Source organism: Salvia hispanica, chromosome 5 (assembly GCF_029641045.1).
Source record: "Salvia hispanica isolate PSC_SH4W2 chromosome 5, Shi_PSC_v1, whole genome shotgun sequence".
NCBI classification, from domain to species: Eukaryota; Viridiplantae; Streptophyta; class Magnoliopsida; order Lamiales; family Lamiaceae; genus Salvia; species Salvia hispanica.
In genome coordinates, this window is record NC_142696.1 from 20,833,045 (window position 1) to 20,855,673 (window position 22,629).

The window sequence follows — 22,629 nt, forward strand, 5'->3', positions numbered from 1 at the left end:
GTTAAAAATGGCACGCATGTTTCACCCAGGAAGTGAATTCATCAACAAATTGCACCGTTTTATTAGAGAGAAAGTTGAATGGAAAAATAAAGCAAAATATCGAGTTTAAAGAAAGGGAAAGGAAAAAAACGAAAAATACCATAAGATGTCGATAAATACGTACGTCGGTAAGGTACTACGCAATAACATAAGAAAACAAAATTTAATTTAAAATGACCCAACTTTAAAATGTCATAACTTATTCGCTTTAGAGTTATTTTTAACAAATTACTATATATAAAATCAAGATGTTGAATGGTATATACTAGTAGTAGTGTCCTCATTCCTAAACGGACGCGTAATTACCATAATGCATTTATGTTATTTTCATAACTACATTTCTGGTTTTGACTAATTATATGTTCTAATGTTATTTTAAATATAAATAAACCATACTATGAAATTAAAATTAAAATTAATATTCTTATCCGATCCAACATTCAATTCAAGTACATTCCGATTATTTTACTTATTAAAAATTTAATTGTTACATTTTTCTACGACGAGAGTAAATACAAAATATAGAAACAAAACACCATAAACCTATTACCTATATACATGAAACAATAAAACTATTAATGGCAAAAGTCCATATACTGATTGATATGCATATGCATGACTCGGTCATCAATCTGTTCTTATTAATAGATCATCCAAAAGCTTACCGCTGGCAAACTTTGAATATTTAGTATAAATTTTCTTTTAAATAGAGAAACATAACTAATCTAGAAATGAAAATTAAAGAATTTTAAAATTAATTTGTCTAATATTAATTGGAATGGAGAAAGAAAATTAAAACTTTTCTTTTTACTGTAATGTAGTATAAAATATTAAAAAGAAAAAAAAATCGACAATTACATTCTAATTTCTAAATACTCCTATGAAGTACTGTGTCAAATTGGTAGAGTAAGAAATCATAATAAATATTTGTCACAGATATAGATTAGAATAGATTTATTTTTTAAAAATAAAGTAAGAGTCAAATCTTTTTGTAATCCTAATAAATAAGAATGGAGGGTAAATATCTGTAAACATAAATTCAATTAATAAGATAAATATTAGATTAAGGTTGAGAATCATTCCAATCTGTAGTAATACGCGGCACAATCTCTCCCTGACTATTTCTCTATAAATTCCATCGTAACCAACTTTCCTACCCCCACTCTCACTCATCGCCTTCTACACATTTCTGCTATTCTCTTTCTTCTCCCATCACTACATTTACACATATTTTTGTTGGTTTTAAAAAATGGGAACAGCTACTTTCATCGATATTATCGTAGCCATTCTTCTTCCCCCACTCGGTGTCTTCCTCAAGTTTGGCTGTGGGGTATTTATATCTGATTTATTACTACTATTTTCTTTAGAAAAATAAAATTAATTTTGGGTTTATGAATGTGATTTCTCGTACTATTGGATACAGGTTGAGTTCTGGATTTGCTTGTTGTTGACGTTGTTTGGTTACATTCCTGGAATCATTTATGCTGTATATGTTCTCACCAAGTAGAAATTTGGATTCCCCTCCATCTCCATCACTATGGTATGTATATATCAATCTTTTCCCCTTCTTATTTATGTGTGGTTAAAATTGGACACTAGCTATAATTTAAAGCTTGCAATCTTTTGAAATTGTGGTTGAAAATATATCAATGAATCACCATCTCTAAAGGTGTATCACATTATTACGTTTTTAATTGGGATATTGCATTTAATCTTATTATACCCCACGCTACCACATAAATCTTGCCATATAAAAAATATTTTTTTTTATGAAAAATGAATGATCATGATGGCACCAAGGAATTCATTATTTTCAGTGTAGTAGTCTATTTATATTAATATTATTTTACATCAATATATTCGCATCGAACTGCTGAGTTTTTGCTCAATCAGTGTACAAGATTTTCTGAATATTACTACAGTTGGTTCTGATATTTGCTTTTTTTCTTGAATGCAGGTGTAGGATCGTGTTTAAGTTAGTGCTGATGCTTCAAATCATGTTTAAATCACTGTTTCCTTTATTGGCTGTCCCAATTTGTCATGTTATATTGATGTCTAAATCAGTATCATCACATTTTTTATTTTTGTAATTTCATGTGCGATTTATCATTCTCGCGACTTCTCTTATCATCTAAGTTATGAAGTTATACATTCATATTTAAATTGTGTATATTTATTTTTATTTTATTAAAATTAATGACTCATGCCCCAGCTTTAATTTCCAACATGCCTTAAATATCAACGCGTTACACCTTCACAAATTTGATTACTTGCATCTCCAACTTTGACTTTTTAAAATTAACCTAAGAAAATACTAAAAATAAAACTCTCTTGGTTGAAGGACATACAAAAATTAACCTAAGAAAATAAATATACAGTCTCATTCTACAAAATCATTGTAAGAATATGTAGTAAACTCCAAAATCAAACAAAAAAAATATAAATACATGGATGGAGCTTAGAATGCCTTCCAAACTTAGCAACAGTAGTATGTCAATTCCATTTTGGTTAAACGAAATTGCAAAGAACCAATAAACACCTTCACAAATACTTCTAAAATACAAATATTATCACGCTTATCATCAAATTTGAACTATTTATTTTTACATGAAAATTTAATCTCGAGAACTTTAAAAAGTTTCCCTGCATTCCATTACAAACATAAATCCAAATTCCAATTAAACTCGTTTCATAGTTCACAGTCCTCATAAGTCATCCATAAACTGCTAAACCTAACAAAACAGGATAAACAGCTGGTAGCAAAATGAAGAGTGCATTTTCATCATACATATAGTCTCTTGAAAAAACCACATGTAAAGCAATGAAGAAACCAAGTACTTGCGGAAACATATTACTGCAAGCAAAATATCAAGTACAATACAGATCCAGAAATTGATGCAGTTGCCTGTCTGGCTTATTTTAGTTACTTCGTTTGCAAGAGCCAGTTACATTGTTTGATCAACATTTAGGTCCTCAAACGATGTAAGGGACTAAAAGCAAAGACGAGGACATGTAAGAGCACCAACCAACCTAGGGTTCTCCACCGAGCTCCACTCGTAAGTTGTCGTAGGGGTACACCTTGGGTGTCTGTAAAGAACCCAGAGAAAACATTAGGAAGAACATAAAACTTTCAACTTGTGGAGTAATGCATCTGTACGAGGGACCAAATCAAGTGCCCTCTAAATTAACTCTAAATTGGTTTGAACGTTTTTTCATCATCATAGCACTATTAACATGGTGGTGTTTTAACTCCTGCATAACAGACATTACAGATTGTACTTTGGTCTTAATTGTGTAATTGTTAATATTATAAGTAGTGGAAAAGAAAATAAAAGGAACCAAGTCCTCTAACATGTCAAGACTAGTAATGTTGAGATGCTAATCCAGTACTATTACTGAAGAAATATTTGGTCCTGAAACAAACGAAAACATTAACAGCTCTTGATCAGAGAACAATGATAAGTATAAGCAAGAGGTGAAACCATGACTAATATAATAATCTATTTATTCCATTGTCTAAAAAATCTTTGTGAGGCAAAGCTTGGGGCAAGGCGCCCGGAAATAGCATTTGACAGCCTCACCTGGTACAAACAGGGAGGGCAACTCGAACTTATGCTTTAGTTTATTTAATTTTCCTATTTTTTCAGACTTTGAAGGGCGAAAGGATTTTTTATCCGTTTGCCTCAGTTTTTTTAAATTGGACTGCTATAAGGCAGACCCAGTAGCATAGCGGATCCAGGATTTCTCATTTGGGGTACGATAAATTATTATAGCTCTTTGAAGCTTCAAAATCTAACCAATTATTTTTATTTTCTTTAATTTGTTTCTCAATCAAAATTTATGATTTTATTTTTGTTATTAAAACAATGTGTAGAAAAGAATTGGAAAGATATGTATTATGACCAAAGGATATATATGGAATTAAAATACATTAGAATATTTTAATAAACCTAAAATGATGAATATATGAAAAAAAAATCTTTTAATGATTTGAAAAACTGAAAGAATAAATATATGTGCTAATTGTGTAGGTTTCAAATGTATTAAAATATTTTTGAAAAACCTAAAATGATGCAGTTATAAAAAAATGCTTTAAAAGATTTGTAAAAAACAGTAAAAATAAATATATATGTGAATTGTGTAGGTTTCAACTTTCAAATGCATTAAAATATTAAAAAAACAAAAGAAATGCATAAGATTTAATAAAACAGAAAAATAAAGATATCTGCCTAAGATGGGTTTCTATTTTGGAATCCATATTAAAGATGATAGTAGTATTTGAATAAACAAAAGAAAAAGAGCAAATGGCGAGCGGTATGAAGGGAATTGAACTCAGCAAACGTAATAAACAAAGAAAGAAACGAAATGGCAAGCGGCGATGAAGGGATTCGAACTCAGTCCCTTGCTGTGTGTTAGAAGAGGACAATACCGCTGGACCAAGTGATCGAGTTATTGCTACCTATATCTAATTACATTATGATGACATGTTTTTGGGGATACCACTGTACCCCTTGTTCCCAAGTGGCTCCGCCACTGGGCAGACCTACTTAACAAATTAAAGTGAAAAAAAGAAGTTCATGAACCTAGTTATGAAAGAAATCTCGACTTTCTTTTGCGCCCTATGCCTCTATCTCACTTCTTTCTTGAAATAGTCATTTCTGAATTACGGTTAGGCATTTTTGAGATCATTACTAAATTGGCCACCTTTACAATGGCAGGAATTTCCATCAGGCTTCTTCGAGGTAGTTTTTCTATTAGTAATTCAGTATTTTGTTAGTTTTCTACCTTAGCTCTGTCACATTTTCCCAGAGTTGACAGATTGTACATATTCCTATAAAAACTCACCAGTGAAAACTCATCAATTCCCTCAAGACTCAAAGAAGAAGAAGATGCTTATCAGAGTTCATTATAGGAGTAGGACAACAAATTCAGAGATTCCATCCAAACAACAGCCAAAAACAAGACTACACAAGGTTAAAAGATCCTAATACTCCAATGTCATTCCATGATTTGCATTCTTTGACAAAATTAGTAATGTTAACTGAGCATCAAAACACCAAGTTCTGGGTCATTTTCTAACACACTTCTCAAAGTAGTTTTGAGTTGTAGATAATCAATGTTATCAATCTAAAGATTAAGTAATCAGCTCCTACTTAGAAGTTTGATGCTTGTTGGCTGTTCAATTAGCAAAAAATCATCATACAATGTACACAATCTCCTACAAGCCCTGTACTGTGGATTTGAAAGAGAGTTAAAAACAAAATAGTATCAGATTTAAACCATTTTGTCTTCAAATTATTTTTGGCAAAGGAAATATTTGTTGCATCTATTGTTGCTAGAAATCCACAAGTCAATTATGATGCCCAGCCAAACATTTGCAATCTATACATACATGTGTCTTTTCTAATGCCAAATAACCACAAATTTTTACTTCACCAAGAAAACAATGAATGCCTCCCGAATTTTCTTCCCTCTTCTAGACAAGTAAACTAGCAACCCCAATGTTATATAAGCTCAATGTCAATGGTAACTGGTAACCAACTCGGAAATAGTAGGCTTCAGTAGTTATAAAAAAAAAATACTGTATATGGATGAAAAGACCGTTAAATTGCTCTTTTACCACCGAGAATCTTAAAGCATAGTGAACAAAGACAATTATAGAACTGTGCCAAAGTACACCAGACGCTCACCAAAAATGTGATAGATTAGAATTAAACTACTAATAACTAATCAGCTAGTTAAATGTAATAGAGCATCAACACCATAGTTGAAAATTGAGAGGCACAGACAAGTGGTATTGCAGAATACATTACCTAAAAAGGAAAATATAGGTCACATTTGTCAAGCACAAGAAGATTTTTGTAGAACTTTCCATAAAACACTATATCCATACTTCTTGGGAGAAGAAAACCCAAGCCCAGATCCAAGGATGCTTAAAATAACAAGCTAATTCAACATTATTTAAAGCATCATATAAAAAGTACAAATAGAACAAAGGAAAGCTCAAGCATAATGTAAAACCAACCATAAGACTCAATAATACATCGATCACACGCAGGAAAAAAAGATTAACCACTACTAAAAGATGAAAAAACAAACACATAATCAATAAATTTGACTTACAAATGGTATTGTAGAAGCTTTGTCATTCCACACAACTATTAGCCCAAGAGAAGCAAAAAATCCCAATCCACCGCACAACCAAGCCAATGCTTCGTACTACAACAGAGATTAATAATAACAATCATCACAAAACCCCCAATTACAAACAGAAATTAGAAATCATAAACAATCGTAAAAAGGAAAAGAAATTGGGTGTTCGTTCGTGCGTGTAATGCGCAATCAATTCAAACTGTGAAAATGTCTGACCTTCCCAACTGTATCAGCAATCCGATCGATACAAGGTTCTGGAAACGGAGTCCCGTTATCCCACACAAGTTCGTCATTTACTGGAAGCTGCATTTCCAGCGAATTTCTAGGGCTTCAATATATGTTGAGTATAAATTGAATAAAATGAAAAGAGATTAGCAGATTTACCGGTTTATTGGGAACGATGTGCTTTCCGACGGGGAGGCCCATACCAGAGCGCTGGCGGAGAGAGGATGCCGTGGAACGCGAAACGACGCCGTTGCCGCCCATGATCCGTGATGCTACGTGGCTCAACCTTGCTGCCATCTTCGATTTCTTCCCGTTTATCTTAGGGTATCAAATTTTGAAGGAATTGCGACTTGCTAAGGAAGGACACAACACTCACCCTTCGGTACATAAAACGCAGCACTTCGTCCATCAAACGCATCATCCAAACATCACTTAATCTATTTTCCCTTTAAATATTTTTATTCTTTTTATGATCATCTTTTCTTTTTTTCAAATAATAAAAAGCACTATATATTTAATTATTGAAATGACTTAAAACTATTATGTCTTTCAAAATAAAATGAAGTATAATGAATTATTAATGACCCTCAATTATGAAAAAAATCCATTCATTAAAAATGACACAAAGGTGAACTACATAAAAAAAATCTCTACTTTCACATTGGCAGTGACCGGAAAAATATTAGTATCATGGAAAATCTCTAGATTTTGACATAAACATATGAAGTGTTTTTTCTTTCACATTTTCAAACTTTTTATAGTTAACTGTCATTACAAGCTTATCTAATCTTTTTTTAACCTTGATTTGGGCAGAAACAATAGCAATAAATAATATCCTCCCCAGCCCCCAAGAGTGCGCACTTTTAGATGAACACAAGTTTTAACGTATAATTGATAAAATAAGATAAATATATAGAAAGAAACAGTAATTAAAGAATTATTACTGAAGAATGTATCACACCTCTTTAGAAAAAAATAGTTTAGAAAATTTAAAAGAACATGCTACTATAGGACGGACTAAAAAAAATTAATGTGTAGTCATATATGATTATCTACTTCTTCTTTGCTCTCTCTATTGATAAATGAATACTCCCTCCGTTTTTTAAAAATAGCAACTCTTTCCATTTTAGTCCGTTCTTTAAAAATAACAATTTTCAAACTTCCTATTTTAGGAAATCTTTACACCCCATATGCATCAATTTATTTATCACTTATACCACTATAAGTAACAACTTAAATGGACCTCATGATCCACTAATATTAATTCCATTACTTCTTTCTCTTCCTCCCTCTTACTTTACCAATTTTTCTCGTCATTTCTCTTGCTTTACCAATTTTTCTTCCTCTCTCTCTTACTTTACCAAATTGTGTATTAAAACTCGTATTGTTTCAAACCTCTCTATTTTTAAAAAACGGAGGGAGTAGAAAATTAAAAGTTGCGTGGATTCAAATTTGAAATTTTTGGGCATCACCACTCTACCACTAGACAAACTTGCACTTTCTTATTTCTAGTGTAGTGTGAACAATTGACACTTTTCACATTTATGGATAGATAAATCATAGTAGTACACACAATTCTGAATAAAGTATACTTTTCCAAGCACAAAAGGACACATGATATTATCCTGTCAGTATAAAAATCACAGCCTGCTTTACAAGATATGTCAACCTATTCATATTCTGTAAATAAATACAAATACAATGGAAAGAGTACTCAAAAAGCATAATGAAATTCCTCTTCATTCTTATGGAAGGGTACAAGTATTCAGAATACAATGATAATCATAGATGGCAATTGAGGTATTATTGCCTTGGAAGTTACAGTAACAACAGCATCAATGGGAGCTCAAACAATAATCATACTTATATAACAAATGATTAAGTTTTAGCTTTAAAAATAGAGGCAGAATAACTATCCTGGTCTATTTGAATACCAGATTGTGACAGGTTCTATCACATGGGTATGCACAGTCGACAGCCTTGACAGTAGCTCGATCGAAGTACCAATCTCCAACAGCAAGCGCAACGGGCTGCATAATGTTTAGCCAAATTTTATGGTCAATAGTATATTAGCATGCAGCATCCATGAAGAATAAAATTTTTGAATCAACGGCGTACCTTGTTGTTAATTATGGGAGAATCATCGGCAAACCAAGTATCCTGCCTTTCCGACTGGCAGTGAGCGAAACAAGAATTTAAAAATAATCCATTCTGTTTCGAGCCTGAAAAGCCTCGAACTGCACTCACCATATGATTCCTGAAATCTGTTTCATATACGATTTGATTGATGAGCACAAGAGTCACCTCAAAGGGCATGAAACAAGCTCAGTACATATCATTAAGCTGAAGCATGTTTTACCCTGTAGAAATTGGATCTGCGATGCTGAGCATCGTTCGTTATTCAATTTACAATCATGCCAGTTGCCTTGAGGATCAGCCGTTGCAGGAGCCAAGCTTTCTTGGACCTGAATATAATGGAAAGCAGAAATGAATATGCTTCTCTCTTTCTCTAACTTATTTATGTAACCATAAGCAAAATGTGGGTACATTTCTACGTTTACCTGCCATGAATCATAGGCAGCATTGAGAATAAACAAGGGGGTTTTGATGCTGGAAATCAGATTCTGAGGGAAGAAACACTGCAATAAAGAATAAATAGAACACAAGAACAAAGGTAAGCAAAAGAAAATGATAATAAGGGCATAAGTAGCCCATGGTAAGTCTCACAAGCCAGACAAATCGAGCAGAAGACTAACTGAAGTTGGATCCAAGTGGTCGATGCAAGTGCTTGGCAGGTTTTCTTTAACACCCTGTCATAATAGGCCAGAATCTTTAAGAATTAAGAACTATAAATAGCATGCAACAATATGACATCTCTACTATTTATGGCATCACGAAAAGAAGCAGGTACGAATGCTAAAGCAATGCTAAGTGAAAGTTGAAACAAAGAACAAGTCATCATAAGTTCTCAAGAATCCACATATTCCCTCCTTTTCACAATTTTACTGACAAAAGAATGCGACACAAACACGGAACCCTGACGCTAACATTCATTTGTTTGAATAGCACCTGCAAGCTAACAACGCCAGCAAAGAAACTTCTCATTGTCCGTCCACCAGATACATCAGCACTGCACCAAATGAATTAAATAAGACACGAAATTTGAGATTTTGACAGCTTGTAGAGCTTTACAAGTGTATAAGGAAAACCGGGGATGACTAAGGAGTTGATGGAAATTACACGTCCATGAATAATCCGGCATCACTCAAGCACTTCACTTTGGTACTTCCAGGAAATAAACCTCGAAATTCATCACAATGCAATATAGAGGCCAAACCACCAGCGGAGCAACCCGAGAGAAGAGCCTGTAGAAAAATGTCACTCATAAATAAGTAAATATTATTATGTTTGATAAAATATAGAGAAACGAATAAAGTAACACAATACTTGATTCGCATTGTGCATGCCCTTTGACATCAGGTCTTCAACTGCAGCCCTCCATATCCGTTGCCCTCTAAACTGCAAACCTGCAGCCTAAACAACAAACTCTGGGTTTTGAACAACCATTATCATAAAAAGTAATTTAAATCATGCAGGGAGAATGCTTCAAACCTTATTTTCACTGTCCCCGGCAAAGGAAGCACCGTCACAATAGCGAACCTTTACTCTATTCCAATTAAAAAAGTCTGCACATGAAAAAAGTAAAATAAGGGCTATGATAAACCAAATATAATTTTGATATGATAAGACTACTCTATTTATGTAGTACCTGGATTTTCTTCAGCCTTGTTGCTAAGTAACCCTGTGAATGGAATTTGCTTCTCAAATAATGTAGATGACCCACGATGTGTCTTCTTACGGTAAATACATGATCGTAAATTGTTGCACCAGCCTCCACCCTGCCAAATGTAACTAGATAACATTAAAAAATTAAGACACCAACAAGCATAAGGCTATTTGTTGCCTTAAATGTAACTCTTTTACGAAAAACAACTTCACTTCAACTGGTCGTATAAGTTCCTTCTTGGATTAAAAGACTACTACCACAGTTGGTATAACTTTAATCAGCAATGGTCCACCATCAAACAGACGTGCACATACCTCTAGCTGGATGAGCCAACTATTTGCTCCAGTCCCAAACCCACGATGCAAGTGATAGCCCGGTAGCGTTCCGTCCAAACAAACTACAAAAGTGATACAAAGAGAAATTCATCTGACTTAGATCAGAGAGATAATTTTGAAAGTAGTATACTTATTAACCAGCATTTATGTAATTTTCTGGAATCAAGACTTAAACTGCTTATACAAGAAATGACACAAATCATTTATTATAGGTGTTCTCGTTAAACTTCTTACAACTAAAATATTCAAGTTGGGGGTGGAATTTAATACCAAAGCTTCACAAATTTATTCATCACACATGTGAAATAACATCAACGGCGTGCAACTAAAGCATCCCAATTGAATGTAAGTGGTGCATTAAAAACTGGCTAAATTGACAGCTTAAAGTAACTCAAATCATTATTCTCACACTCAACTAATCCTAACACCAACTTTAACCAACTAATAATTAGTAAGATTACGACACAAGCAAGAGATAAAAACATAGATTATCTTGGAATGATTCAGCATAGATCGCACAAATCAACAAATTAAAACTGAAATAATCGATAATTATTATTTTTAAGAAAAAAACCATATCTTCAATTTTGCAATAAATCCAGAAACATGCAACTCAAACATAAATCCCAAAGCTAGAAGAATCTAGAGGATTACCAGCCCCTTTGGCAGCAGCTCCCTGAACAAGAGTGAGAGCCACCATGAGAGCATCGGGAGGAACAGCAGCAGCAGCAACTCCATAAACAGACTCCAAATGCGACATGGACTCCAAGAATGACACATCTGAGCTGCTATTCCTATTGAAAAATGCATCAAGTTCGGAACTTTCAGCGACCCATCTACTCAAAACAAACAAAACACAAAACACAACTCCAATCTCCACCAGCTTCCCCATCACTTTCAAGCCTACACCAGATCTCAGCAAAAATGTAAAAGAATAATAGAGAAGGCTGAACTTTATTGTAGTCCTAGATGTGTTCTCATTGATTTGGATAAAAATTGGTAAGTGTAGATGTGTTCAACTCAGGAGTACAAATGCAATGTGTCTAATCTAAGAAACAAATCTATGTGGATTTATTTCTTGGGGTGAGAGGAAGGAATGGAAATGGAGGTGGGGCTGATATATTCTTGTTCTCTCTTTTAAGTGGGAGGAGAAAGTGAGGAGATCCAATATTATTACTCCATCCAAGTAGAGTAATTTAATGCATTAAAGATTGAAGCGGTGATAAATGTTTTTGCCGGATCTGTCTGAAATTAAAATAATAATATATGTTCAGCTCCGAATATATGTACGTAGACGTATGTCTAATATTTATAAAAAAGGTTATTTTAGAATCTTGTGAAAATGTTGAGTCAAAAAGCTATAGCGCTACAAATTGACTTCACTGTTTTGCTACGGAAGTTTAAAGTTAAACAGGCAAAAGATGACGATTTACATTGGCGGGTGGTAATTTTGTACTCCCTCCATCTGCCACGAATCTGATTAATGGGCGGCACTTATTTTATAAAATGTTAAAAAAAGTGAGTCGAAAAAAATTCGTAGAATAAGAGTGTTAATTATATATATTAGTTTTAAATGAAATATAAGTGAAAAGTGAGACTTATTATCATTTAATTATGTATGATAGAATTTTTATTTGCGAACGGACTAAAATGAAAAAAATTACCCGTATTCGCTGACAGAGGAGTACGATGCATGTGTAGAGAGTTGAATTTAATTCACAGTTAATAACGCTTGTGATGTTGAAGTACTTGTGATGATTATTGAATGGAGTACATTTTATCACTGTGTACTCGTGTATTGTTAACCGGTACTCTCTCGATCCTTTATAATTTATCGTCATTTAACCTGATTATAAGAAAAGTGGATTGAGAATATAAGTACTATGTCAATCCTACTTTTATATAAATTTTATATTAATAAAATATGAATATAAATTAATTAGTGAAATATAGGGTCTATTACCAAAAATAGTAAAAATGAAATATGACAAATTTTTAGGGAAAGACAAAAATGAAAAAAAGTGATAAATTTTCAGGAACGAAGAGAATATAATAAATATAACAGCCACTTCGCTAAGCAAATTACACTTTAGTCACATATGCAGAGTGTTTTTAATTTATTCGCGAAAAGAGGATTCTCTCGCCTTACAACTGGGGTATTTCTTTTTTACTTCTAGAGTAAAACTTAGGTTCCATATTTATACTGCATTTTTTTTAAAATCCGACTTTGGGAGAGACGCATTAAGGTCATGCGTCTCCTTTTAATGAAACGCACGAGCGTCATGTGTTTTAGGGTAAGACGCATAGAGATCATGCGTCTTTGAATTTTTTTGAATTTTTTTTTATTAGAAGACGCATAAGAGTCATGCGTCTTAGGGTAAGACGCATAAGCGTCATGCGTCTCTTCGTCGAATTAAAACAGACGCGAGCAAAGGCAGAAGCTTCATTCTGCGCAAGAGAGAAAGGGGCAGGCGATTTGTTGGTCGATTTCCGGGGATTCTTGCCAATTTTTGGCCATTTCCTCTTATCTTTCGGTAAGTTTTGTTCAATCTTTCAACATTTCTCACTTATTCGTTGTTTATTGCATAACATTAGGGCTTCTAATGCCAAACTTGTCAAATTTACTAAATTAGGGTTTATAGAAAAAAATTGTCTCTAATTGTTATTATGTTGTATATTTTTTTATGCAGAAATGATGCCAGTATTTGTGAGTTTGTATTGGGGTGGTAGAATAGTTCAACTTCCTCAAGTGGGTATTGGTTATGATCCACCTCGTGCGAGAGGCTCTATCGTATTGAATTCATGTGTCTCATTCTTTGAAGTAGTTGCAATGATATGTGCTAGGATAAGAATAGATATGAATCAACATTCCATTGAAATATCATGGAGGCATTGTCTCTATGGTACCGGTATGAGTTACATATGTACTGGGGTTGACAGTGATGACAGTGTGATGTTTATGTTCAATGAGGCTCAAAATTCTACTCGTCATATTGAATTATTTCTTGAGTATTCGCCTTTAAGAAATGTAGAAATCCCACCAGTTGTTGATTACGGTGTTGGATCATCTACGAGGGTTGAATATATGAGCTTTGATTGTGGTATGAATGAGCAAGCAGATGTTGCTGATGCTACTGATGTTGGAATGAATAATCAAGTGAATGTTCAGGATAATGTTGATGTTGATGTTGTACGAAGAGACCGTGATCCACCATTGTCGTCGTCATCATCTGACACTATTTTAAGTGATGATTCTCAAGCTGATATTTCCAGTGATGAGGAGGTAATATATAAACCTGTCGTGCAAGGTGAGCAACCACTTCCAGAATACGTTCACAGTGGGTTGAAATATTTTCGCAAATTACCGAGTGGTCCTTTTGGAGTACCCGATGTTGGTAATGAACACAACACTATGTACTCGGATGAGGAACATCCGTATCGGATTAATGCTGGAACAAAATTTGATAGCAAGTTGCATGTGAAGACTGCTATCACTATGTGGAGTTTGAGGAAACATCGACAATTTAGGGTGGTGGAGAGCAAATTAAGAAGGTGGCATGCTAAATGCAAATATCCAGCGGGGAGGACTGAAGATGGGGTAGCTATTATCAGCGAGGCCGACGCTGAAAAGGCGAATGAATGTTCTTGGGAAGTTTCTGTGACACAACGGGCCCATGATGATATGTGGGAAATTAGGAAGTGGGTGGAACGCCATAGTTGTGAAGGTCATCGTAATGATAGAGGACATGCTAACTTTTCATCATCAATGATTGCTTTGTGTATTCGGCATCAATTGCTAAAAAATACCGAGTACAAAGCCGCAGCCGTAAGAAATTTTGTTCGTGACAAATTTCATTTGGTAATCAGTTATAAGAAGGCATGGTATGCGCGGAGAAGGCTATAGAGATTGTATTTGGTGGGTGGGAGGAGTCATTTAGACAGTTGCCAAGCTACATGCTTGAACTGCAGTCAAGGAATCCAGGCACAATTGTTGAGTGGAAGCACAATGAGTTGTTGAGCCAAGGACGTAATAAAGTCTTCTATTATGTTTTATGGGCTCTTGGGCCTGCTATACATGCTTTCCAAGAGTGTCAGCCAGTTTTAACAATAGACGGGACTCACCTTCGAGAAAGATTTAAAGGTAAGTTGCTTGTTGCTTGTGGTGTTGATGCTAACAAGAAGACTCTGCCGATTGCATATGCTGTTGTTGATGAAGAAACTGGCGATAGTTGGCAGTGGTTTTTGGATCATGTAAGAATTCATGTGGTGAAATACCAAAGGGAGGTGTGCATCATATCGGATAGGCATAAAGGAATCATTAAGTCTATGCGTTCTGATGAATGGAAAAAGCCGCCGATATGTCACCACAAATGGTGTTTGGTTCATTTGAGGAAAAATATCATGGCCGAATGTAAGGGCATTAATGTGAAAGGCAAGATATGGGGATTGGGTATCACAACTCAAGTACGTAAATACATCCGAAGGCGACGTGCACTACGGGAGGAAAGTATTGTTGCGATACAAGAGCTCAATAAGCCATAAGAGAAAATTGGTCTCTTTGTTACGATGATGAACTGAGATGGGGGGTGACCTCAACAAACATGTCAGAGAGCTACAACAGAGTGTTGAAAGGTGTTAGAGAGTTGCCGATTAGAGCTTTAGTTGATCTGACATTTCGGAGAACAGTGCAATGGTGGGCAGATAGAAAAACAGAAATACAACACACCGAAGGTCGGTTAACCCCGTGGGCGAGGGATAAACTTGCTGCGAATGATGCGAGGGAGCAAAAACATTATTGTTCTGTACTTGACCGAGAACTAGGCCATTACCAAATTCTAAGTCGTCCACGAATGGAAGATGGACAGGCAAAGGGAAACAACGAACAAGAGGTCAAGTTTTTCGCTTCAAATTGCACTTGTGGGAAGTGGCAGATGTGGAGAGTTCCTTGTTCACATGCTTGCACTGTGGCTAGAGATAGAGGTAATGCTATGTTTGAACTCATTGATAAACACAACCACAAAGCCACATGGGAAGCACAGTACTCTGGTGGCCCATTTGGAGCACCAAGACACGGAGACTATTGGGCTAAATCCAGATGGAAATTGTGTATCACCCCTGAGCAGTTGCTTCCTCGAAAGCGCGGACCAGGCAGAAGAAAGAGGATTCCTAATCAAATGGATGTCCGCGAGGAAGATGAACCGAGACGCATGACCTTAATGCGTCTCTCCCAAAGTCGGATTTTAGTAAAAGTTCAGTACAAATATGAAACTTAAGTTTTCCTCTAGAATCAAAAAAGAAATATCCCCCTCACAACTAGTTTTGTGGAGTAGTATATTTTGTTATAGCTTATGTCTCATTTGTTTATAAATATTAAACTATTGGTTGTACATGGTGTCGTTTCTATCTATTGGTTGTACATGGTATCGTTTTTCTCCTTAGTACTCCCTCTGTAATAAAAATATAAAAATATTTGAAATAGCACGGGTTTTAATGCACAATTGGTAAAGTAAGTGAGAAGACTTGGTAAAGTAAGAGAAAAAGGGAAAAAAATACATAAAGTAAGAGAGAAGAAGATAAAAAGTAGTAAAAGTAAAGTTACTGGATTGTGGGCTTCATGTCCTAAAATAAAAAGATTCTAAAGTTTCTATTTTTGAGGACAGACCCAAAATGGTAATAGTTGCTATTTTTTAAAAACTGAGAGGATATTTTTAATAATTCCAAGATAAATTTAACTTCTCTTCTAAAGCGTGACTATGTTAACCGGAGATGGATGAAACACGGACATTGGTGCTAGAATGAAGCAAACGTGTTGATAAAGATCACGGGTTTAGTTGCATTAAGATATCATGCCAACAATCTGAATGAATAGTTTGTTAATAGAATGTAACATGTCACTTGTGTTTCAAAGTAGTAAAATTGAGCGCAAGAATACAAAACAAAAGCTAAGAATATACGTGGTTAGATCTTTAACTTCAACTCCATTAGTCCCTTTTGGTATATAACCGACTAACCGAGCAACTATAATAATTGAGTTTCGATTTAAATTTAAATATTTATGAAATAATTATATTTATACAATATTCTATTTTAAAATATATTGAAAAAATAGAATTAGAGTACAGTGTTAAAATCAAGAGTGAACAACAAAAATGGTTCCTGGACTATGGGTTTATCTCGCCCATAGTTTCTGTACTTTAAAAATATCGTCAGTAGTCCCTGAACTAAGGGTTTATCTCGAAATTGGTCTCTTTGGCTTTTTTTGGTACGAAAATGCCCTTTTGGGGGGTTTGGAGGGTTTTGGGCAATTTGGTCTTTTTACACTTTTAACATTTTAAATCTGATATTATTTCAGTTATGTACTAAATTTGATATTATTTCAAAATTATCATTCTTCTTCCATTTTGTCATCCTTCACTTTGTTTTTTTTTATTTCAATATTATATTTAATTTTATAAAATTAAATTTTAAATTTTAATTTTTAAATATCAATAAATTTTTTAATTAAACTATTAATTCATGGACACTATAAATATTGATTGAAACTATTAATTTTTATTATTGAATATAATATTCAGCTGAATTGAAGTACACACAAATAACATTAATCATGATGGAAAAATAAGAGCTATTCTATTTAGCCTTCGTTCAGTTGTTATAATTGCTTGTGGTTGAATATTATGAAGTTGACTAAAAATTTTTATATAGGAGTATTTTTGTTGAAAATTACTAGTAAATTTTGATTGTTTTCAAATTAATAAACATAAATTATATTAGTCTTACATTAGATGCATATTTATTTCAGAATAAATCGTGTTATATGATATATTTATGATTAAAGCTATTAAATATTGATTAAAACTAAGTCGTTGTCATATTGATTAAATATTATACACTTTCAAATATTGATTATGACTATTAATTTTTTTTATTTAATAATTTTTGAAATTAAAAAAATTATTGATATTTAAAAATTAAAATTTAAAATTTTGTAAAATTAAATTTAATATTGAAATAAAGAAACAAAGTGAAGGATGACAAAAGGGAAGAAGAATGATAATTTTGAAATAATATCAAATTTAGTACATAACTGAAATAATATCATATTTAAAATGTTAAAAGCATAAAAAGATCAAATTGCCCAAACCCCCCAAAACCCCTCAAAATGGCATTTTCGTACCAAAAAAAGCCAAAAGGACCAATTTCGAGATAAACCCTTAGTCCAGGGACTACTGGCGATATTTTTAAAGTCCAGGGACTATGGGCGAGATAAACCCATAGTCCAGAGACCATTTTTGTAGTTCACTCTAAAATCAATTAACTAAAAAAATGGAATTTGAGTATAGTGTTAGTACAGCCGATAGATTTAAGAGTGAACTTCAAAAATGGTCCCTAGACTATGAGTTTATCTTGAAAATGGTCTCTGGACTTTAAAAATATCACCAGTAGTCCCTGAACTAAGGGTTAATATAAAAAACGATCCTTTTGCATTGTTTCGAGACGAAAATGCCCTTTTAAGGGGTTTTGGACAATTTGATCTTTTCACTTTTAACATTTTAAATCTGATATTATTTCAGTTATGTACTAAATCTGATATTATTTCAAAATTATCATTCTTCTTCCCTTTTGTCATCCTTCACTTTGTTTCTTTATTTCAATATTAGATTTAATTTTACAAAATTAAATTTTAAATTTTAATTTTTAAATATCAATAAAAATTTTTAATTATAAAAATTATTAAATAATAAAAATTAATAGTCATAATCAATATTTGATAGTGTCAAATATTTAATCAATAAGATATGACAACGCCTTAGTTTTAATCAATATTTAATAGCTTGAATCATAAATAGATCATATAACACGATTTATTTTGAAACAAATATGCATCTAATGTAAGACTAATATAATTTTCGTTTATTAATTTGAAAACAATCAAAATGACTAGAAAATTTCAATAAAAATACTCTTATATAAAATTTTCAGTCAACTTCATAATATTCAATCACAAGCAATTATAATAACCGAACGAAGGCTAAATAGAATAGCTCTTATTTTTCCATCATGATTAATTATTTTTTTGTACTTCTTCAATTCTGCTGAATATTATATTAAAAACAAAAATTAATAGTTTTAATCAATATTTATAGTATCCATGAATTAATAATTTTAATTAAAGAAATTTATTGATATTTAAAAATTAAAATTTTAAATTTAATTTTATAAATTAAATCTAATATTGAAATAAAGAAACAAAGTGAAGGATGACAAAAGGAAGGAAGAATGATAATTTTGAAATAATATCAGATTTAGTACATAATTGAAATAATATCAGATTTAAAATGTTAAAAGTGTAAAAAGATCAAATTGCTCAAACTCCTCAAAACCCCTTAAAAGGGCATTTTCATCTCAAAACAGTGCAAAAAGACCGTTTATGATATTAACCCTTAGTCCAAGAACTATTAGTGATATTTTTAAAATCACAGGGACCATTTATGAGATAACCCCATAATCCATGGAGCATTTTTGTAGTTCACTCTTTAAATAATGGGTACAATTACTCACCCTATTGAATTATTTGAGTAAACTCCATTATTTTTTATTTTTAAAATTACGCACCCTACTGAATTTGGTCAAAGCAAAAATCACGAAACCTATAAAACTTTGCCAAATATTTAATGATTTATTCGAAAATAAAAAATTAGGTACTATACAAAGACCAAAGTCACAAAAATACACTAGCTTTCCATTTTGCAAAACAGTAGTGCGAATTGACGATTAATGAGTTGGCGTGAGTGGAGTGGGTAATAGTGACAATCATGCAATAGAATTATAGAATAGACAGACAAGAGGCGGTGTCACGTGACATTGAGCACGCCGAGACACGTGACTTTCCCGGGCCCCTCAATGGTTGCGTGCACGCTGCTACCGACCTTAACATTTGGCGCCATTTAATTTCAGCCACAACTCTTATTTTCATCAAACCAACTACTCTTTCTGCCCTTCAATTTTTCGCCGCCTATCACTCTACTATTATTGTTCATCTAATTAGCATTCATATTTTGGTGAAATTGATTAAGAAGAGTTGCATTGTTTACCTAGTAATTTATGTTTATTTTATCATTTTCATATTAATTATAAATTGAGCAAAACTATTTTTTCTCTTTTAATTTTTGCACTAGAGGCTGATTTCTCAAAAAAACTAGTATGCAGGCACCGTGAGATCAAATCAATTTGAAAGATGACAGGCGTGAATATGGTCAGAAAATTCCAATGTAGCAGCCACGTCGAACCAAAAAAAAATATTTATTCACATATGTTAGAGTTAGACAGGGAGATCGATATCTAGATAGTACAAATCAACTCTATAATTTATTTACTTATAACTGCATAGTACTCCTATATTATAATCTAATCCTGTAATAGATGTTTAGACAGTGAGATCGATATCATATCTCACTTCATATATTATAATCTAATCAGTAAATTATAGCTAGATGTTAAATTGACATCCAATGGACTATGCTTAGGAAATCTTCTCATAATTAGCCTCATTTCAGCAATAACTTTATTTTTCAACCCTCATTTTTATTTTTATCACAACAACTCTATTGCAACCAACTCAATTTACCCTCTTTTTCGGTCACAACTAATAATATAAAATAAACAATTAAAACTAATTAAATTTATATTTGAAAAACTATCTCAATTGTAATCAAAACTCCTAAAATAAAACCTCTTGAGTGTTAGTGTCTAAATTACTTGGATAGATTGTTATTGGAGTTCGCCATGTCTCCGGCCTTGTGGATGAAAGCTTATCATGACATTTTTGGAAAAGAGAGAAGACTTGTCGCGCTATTTATGAATTGGGTTCAACATCTTTTTCTCTTCAAGTAGTTATCTTATAGTAATTCATTATCAATTATCATACTATGTACTGTAGTATTACCAATGTCTGCATTACATCGACGATGTATGATTGGTACCACTCTCGTATCCGCAACATGGAGGTACTCAACAAATTGGTTTGGAAACCCTTTCTACGTCTGTTGCCTAATGCAACAGTGCACTTCGACATTGTCGAGAGCCCATTGTGCCAGGTGTGGGAACAAAAATAATTCGCAACGAGCCTTTCATAGGCAATAATATGCTCTCGAAACACAGCCTCCCGTGGATGGATAGGCCTAGGCACCGCAGCAGCGCAGCTTCAACAATTATTTTATGTTTCCTTTCCTTGTTCTCACAAAAATATTTGATTACATATGTAGCCAGTGGCAGACGCAGGATTTTAACAATGGGGGGTCCAAAAATAATTTATACTAATAAAATTAAAAATTATTTATAATAATATTAAAAATATATAAAAATAAAAAAATATTTTTAAATATAAAGTCAAATACAATCATATCATAACATTTTGCTTCTATTCTTCATCTTCTGGAATCGCTGCCTAATAGTTTCATTAGTGACATTAACAAAGACATCCTTATCAATGTAAGGAATTAAGTAATCTATAATAGTTAGTCTCTCAAACTATTACGTAGAGAACTCTTGATGAACTTCATTTCTGAAAATGTTCTTTCCACTAAGGCACTAGCAAGATCAATGACAACTTGACTAACAATAAATTAATGGGAAATTTTCATGCTTTCTTGTTGAAACCAAACCATCTTCTGTGAAAGATCACCGATCCCTGATACTTATGAAAAATTTTCTTCTATTCGGACATAAAAAATAAAGCTTTTAGGTTGATTTTCAAGCTCATTCAAAGCAACGCCTGAAAATTTTGATGGATAATAATTAGCAAGGCGAAACAGTTCTCCTAATTAAATTTTGTATCGGAAAATTGGAGAAAGATGGAGAATGAGCAGCGGCAGATTTGAGTTTTGGTAGAGAAGTTCAGAGTTCAAATACTCCTAATTATCCATGTTTAACTTTAATTAAATATTATTTAATATTTAATGTAATTTTAATGTGAAATTACTAAAATACCCCTACAATTTATTTATTTTTAATATTGAGGGTTCCATGGGGCCCATGGCTCTTCTTATGTCCGCCCCTATATGTAGATATGGTTTCATTTCGCATTGGATGAAGAAGAATAGGAAGACTTGTAGTTGAAATCCATAAAAGGAGATGAAAAAAATGAAAAAGATGGATAGAAATGAAAGGATATTAATTAGTTAAATTATAATATTAAAATAATTAATAAATATACACCGTATAATTTTCGTTGCCGCAACAACGCTCAGACCACTAGACTTTGCGCCCGAAGCAGCCGTTTGGGACCGCTGCATTTTGTGAACGGCCCTTAAAGCTTAATGATAAATTCTTAATTATGACTTATGACTATGAGTACCTTTCACAAATTTAATTGATTTTTTAATACAAAAATTGTACTTCATATACTAGAAAACTCAAGGCCTTACATGGTTGTAAAGAAGACACTCGATTTTACCAATCATATCATGCAATTATCTGTACTCCATTTATTTCCTTGGAAAATGATGTAACATGGTCAAGACTCGACAAGTTGACAAGCTTATAAATACTCCATATAATACCAACCTTCTAAAATATTATACTTCCTTCGTCCTAGATAATTCGGGTCACTTTGACTAGACATGGGTTTTAAGAATTATAATGAAAAGTGGGTTGAAAAAATTAGTGGAATGTGGGTCCTACTTTTATGTATTAGTTTTATAATAAAATGTGAGTAAGAATGAGTTAGTAGAATATGAGGTCCACTACCAAAAATGGTAAAAGTGAAGTGAGACAAATTATGTGGGACGGACCGAAATGGAAAACTGGGACGAATTATCCGGGACGGAGGAAGTATATGCATAAATCCAAATAGTTATTTATTTTGTTATTCTCAGTCTTGGATTTTTCTATTATTTAGACCATTGCCTTTCATATTTCTTACTACAATATTTTATTATATTGTGTACATAGAATTCGATCTTAGATGAATATCTCATACTTCCTCCGTTACATAGTATTGAAATCATTTTACATCATTTTACTATTTTGATACATTCCATAGTAGTACCTTACTTTATTATCTCTTTATTTCTCTTATTTTTTAATTTT

At 33.0% G+C, this 22,629-nt stretch overlaps 3 protein-coding genes and 1 pseudogene across 3 annotated transcripts; 2 read left to right on the forward strand and 2 right to left on the reverse strand.

Annotated features, from left to right (window-relative positions):
- Positions 1 to 1,139: 1,139 nt before the first annotated feature.
- On the forward strand, positions 1,140 to 2,202 carry LOC125190100 (hydrophobic protein RCI2A). The gene is made up of 3 exons (XM_048087295.2): positions 1,140 to 1,369; positions 1,463 to 1,579; positions 1,997 to 2,202. The coding sequence occupies exons 1-2, from the start codon at positions 1,289 to 1,291 to the stop codon at positions 1,544 to 1,546; spliced, it is 165 nt and encodes a 54-aa protein (XP_047943252.1). The 5' UTR covers positions 1,140 to 1,288; the 3' UTR covers positions 1,547 to 1,579; positions 1,997 to 2,202.
- Positions 2,203 to 2,796: 594 nt separating this feature from the next.
- On the reverse strand, positions 2,797 to 6,824 carry LOC125190099 (NADH dehydrogenase [ubiquinone] 1 beta subcomplex subunit 8, mitochondrial-like). The gene is made up of 4 exons (XM_048087294.2): positions 6,577 to 6,824; positions 6,409 to 6,495; positions 6,163 to 6,258; positions 2,797 to 3,126 (listed from the first exon to the last, which is right to left on the reverse strand). Exons 1-4 carry the CDS (start codon positions 6,712 to 6,714, stop codon positions 3,070 to 3,072), a joined length of 378 nt encoding a protein of 125 aa, XP_047943251.1. The 5' UTR covers positions 6,715 to 6,824; the 3' UTR covers positions 2,797 to 3,069.
- A 1,317-nt stretch (positions 6,825 to 8,141) lies between these two features.
- On the reverse strand, positions 8,142 to 11,735 carry LOC125190227 (Pectinacetylesterase family protein). The gene is made up of 12 exons (XM_048087470.2): positions 11,194 to 11,735; positions 10,519 to 10,601; positions 10,187 to 10,316; positions 10,030 to 10,103; positions 9,865 to 9,951; positions 9,658 to 9,782; positions 9,487 to 9,547; positions 9,174 to 9,227; positions 8,979 to 9,056; positions 8,777 to 8,882; positions 8,536 to 8,681; positions 8,142 to 8,447 (listed from the first exon to the last, which is right to left on the reverse strand). Exons 1-12 carry the CDS (start codon positions 11,429 to 11,431, stop codon positions 8,340 to 8,342), a joined length of 1,290 nt encoding a protein of 429 aa, XP_047943427.2. The 5' UTR covers positions 11,432 to 11,735; the 3' UTR covers positions 8,142 to 8,339.
- A 1,496-nt stretch (positions 11,736 to 13,231) lies between these two features.
- Positions 13,232 to 15,812, forward strand: LOC148926431 (uncharacterized; annotated as a pseudogene).
- The last annotated feature ends 6,817 nt before the right edge of the window (positions 15,813 to 22,629 follow it).

What these genes read in the sequence shown, in the direction of transcription:
- LOC125190100 (XM_048087295.2), top strand. Translation starts at nt 1,289, where the DNA reads ATGGGAACAGCTACTTTCATCGATATTATCGTAGCCATTCTTCTTCCC. An exon ending in TCCTCAAGTTTGGCTGTGGG is followed by an intron (nt 1,370 to 1,462) that starts GTATTTATATCT and finishes TATTGGATACAG; the next exon opens with GTTGAGTTCTGGATTTGCTT.
- LOC125190099 (XM_048087294.2), bottom strand. Translation starts at nt 6,714, where the DNA reads ATGGCAGCAAGGTTGAGCCACGTAGCATCACGGATCATGGGCGGCAAC. An exon ending in ACATCGTTCCCAATAAACCG is followed by an intron (nt 6,496 to 6,576) that starts GTAAATCTGCTA and finishes CTGGAAATGCAG; the next exon opens with CTTCCAGTAAATGACGAACT. An exon ending in AAGCTTCTACAATACCATTT is followed by an intron (nt 3,127 to 6,162) that starts GTAAGTCAAATT and finishes GGTTCTTTACAG; the next exon opens with ACACCCAAGGTGTACCCCTA.
- LOC125190227 (XM_048087470.2), bottom strand. Translation starts at nt 11,431, where the DNA reads ATGGGGAAGCTGGTGGAGATTGGAGTTGTGTTTTGTGTTTTGTTTGTT. An exon ending in CCGGGGACAGTGAAAATAAG is followed by an intron (nt 9,952 to 10,029) that starts GTTTGAAGCATT and finishes TTTGTTGTTTAG; the next exon opens with GCTGCAGGTTTGCAGTTTAG. An exon ending in CTGGCGTTGTTAGCTTGCAG is followed by an intron (nt 9,228 to 9,486) that starts GTGCTATTCAAA and finishes CTATTATGACAG; the next exon opens with GGTGTTAAAGAAAACCTGCC.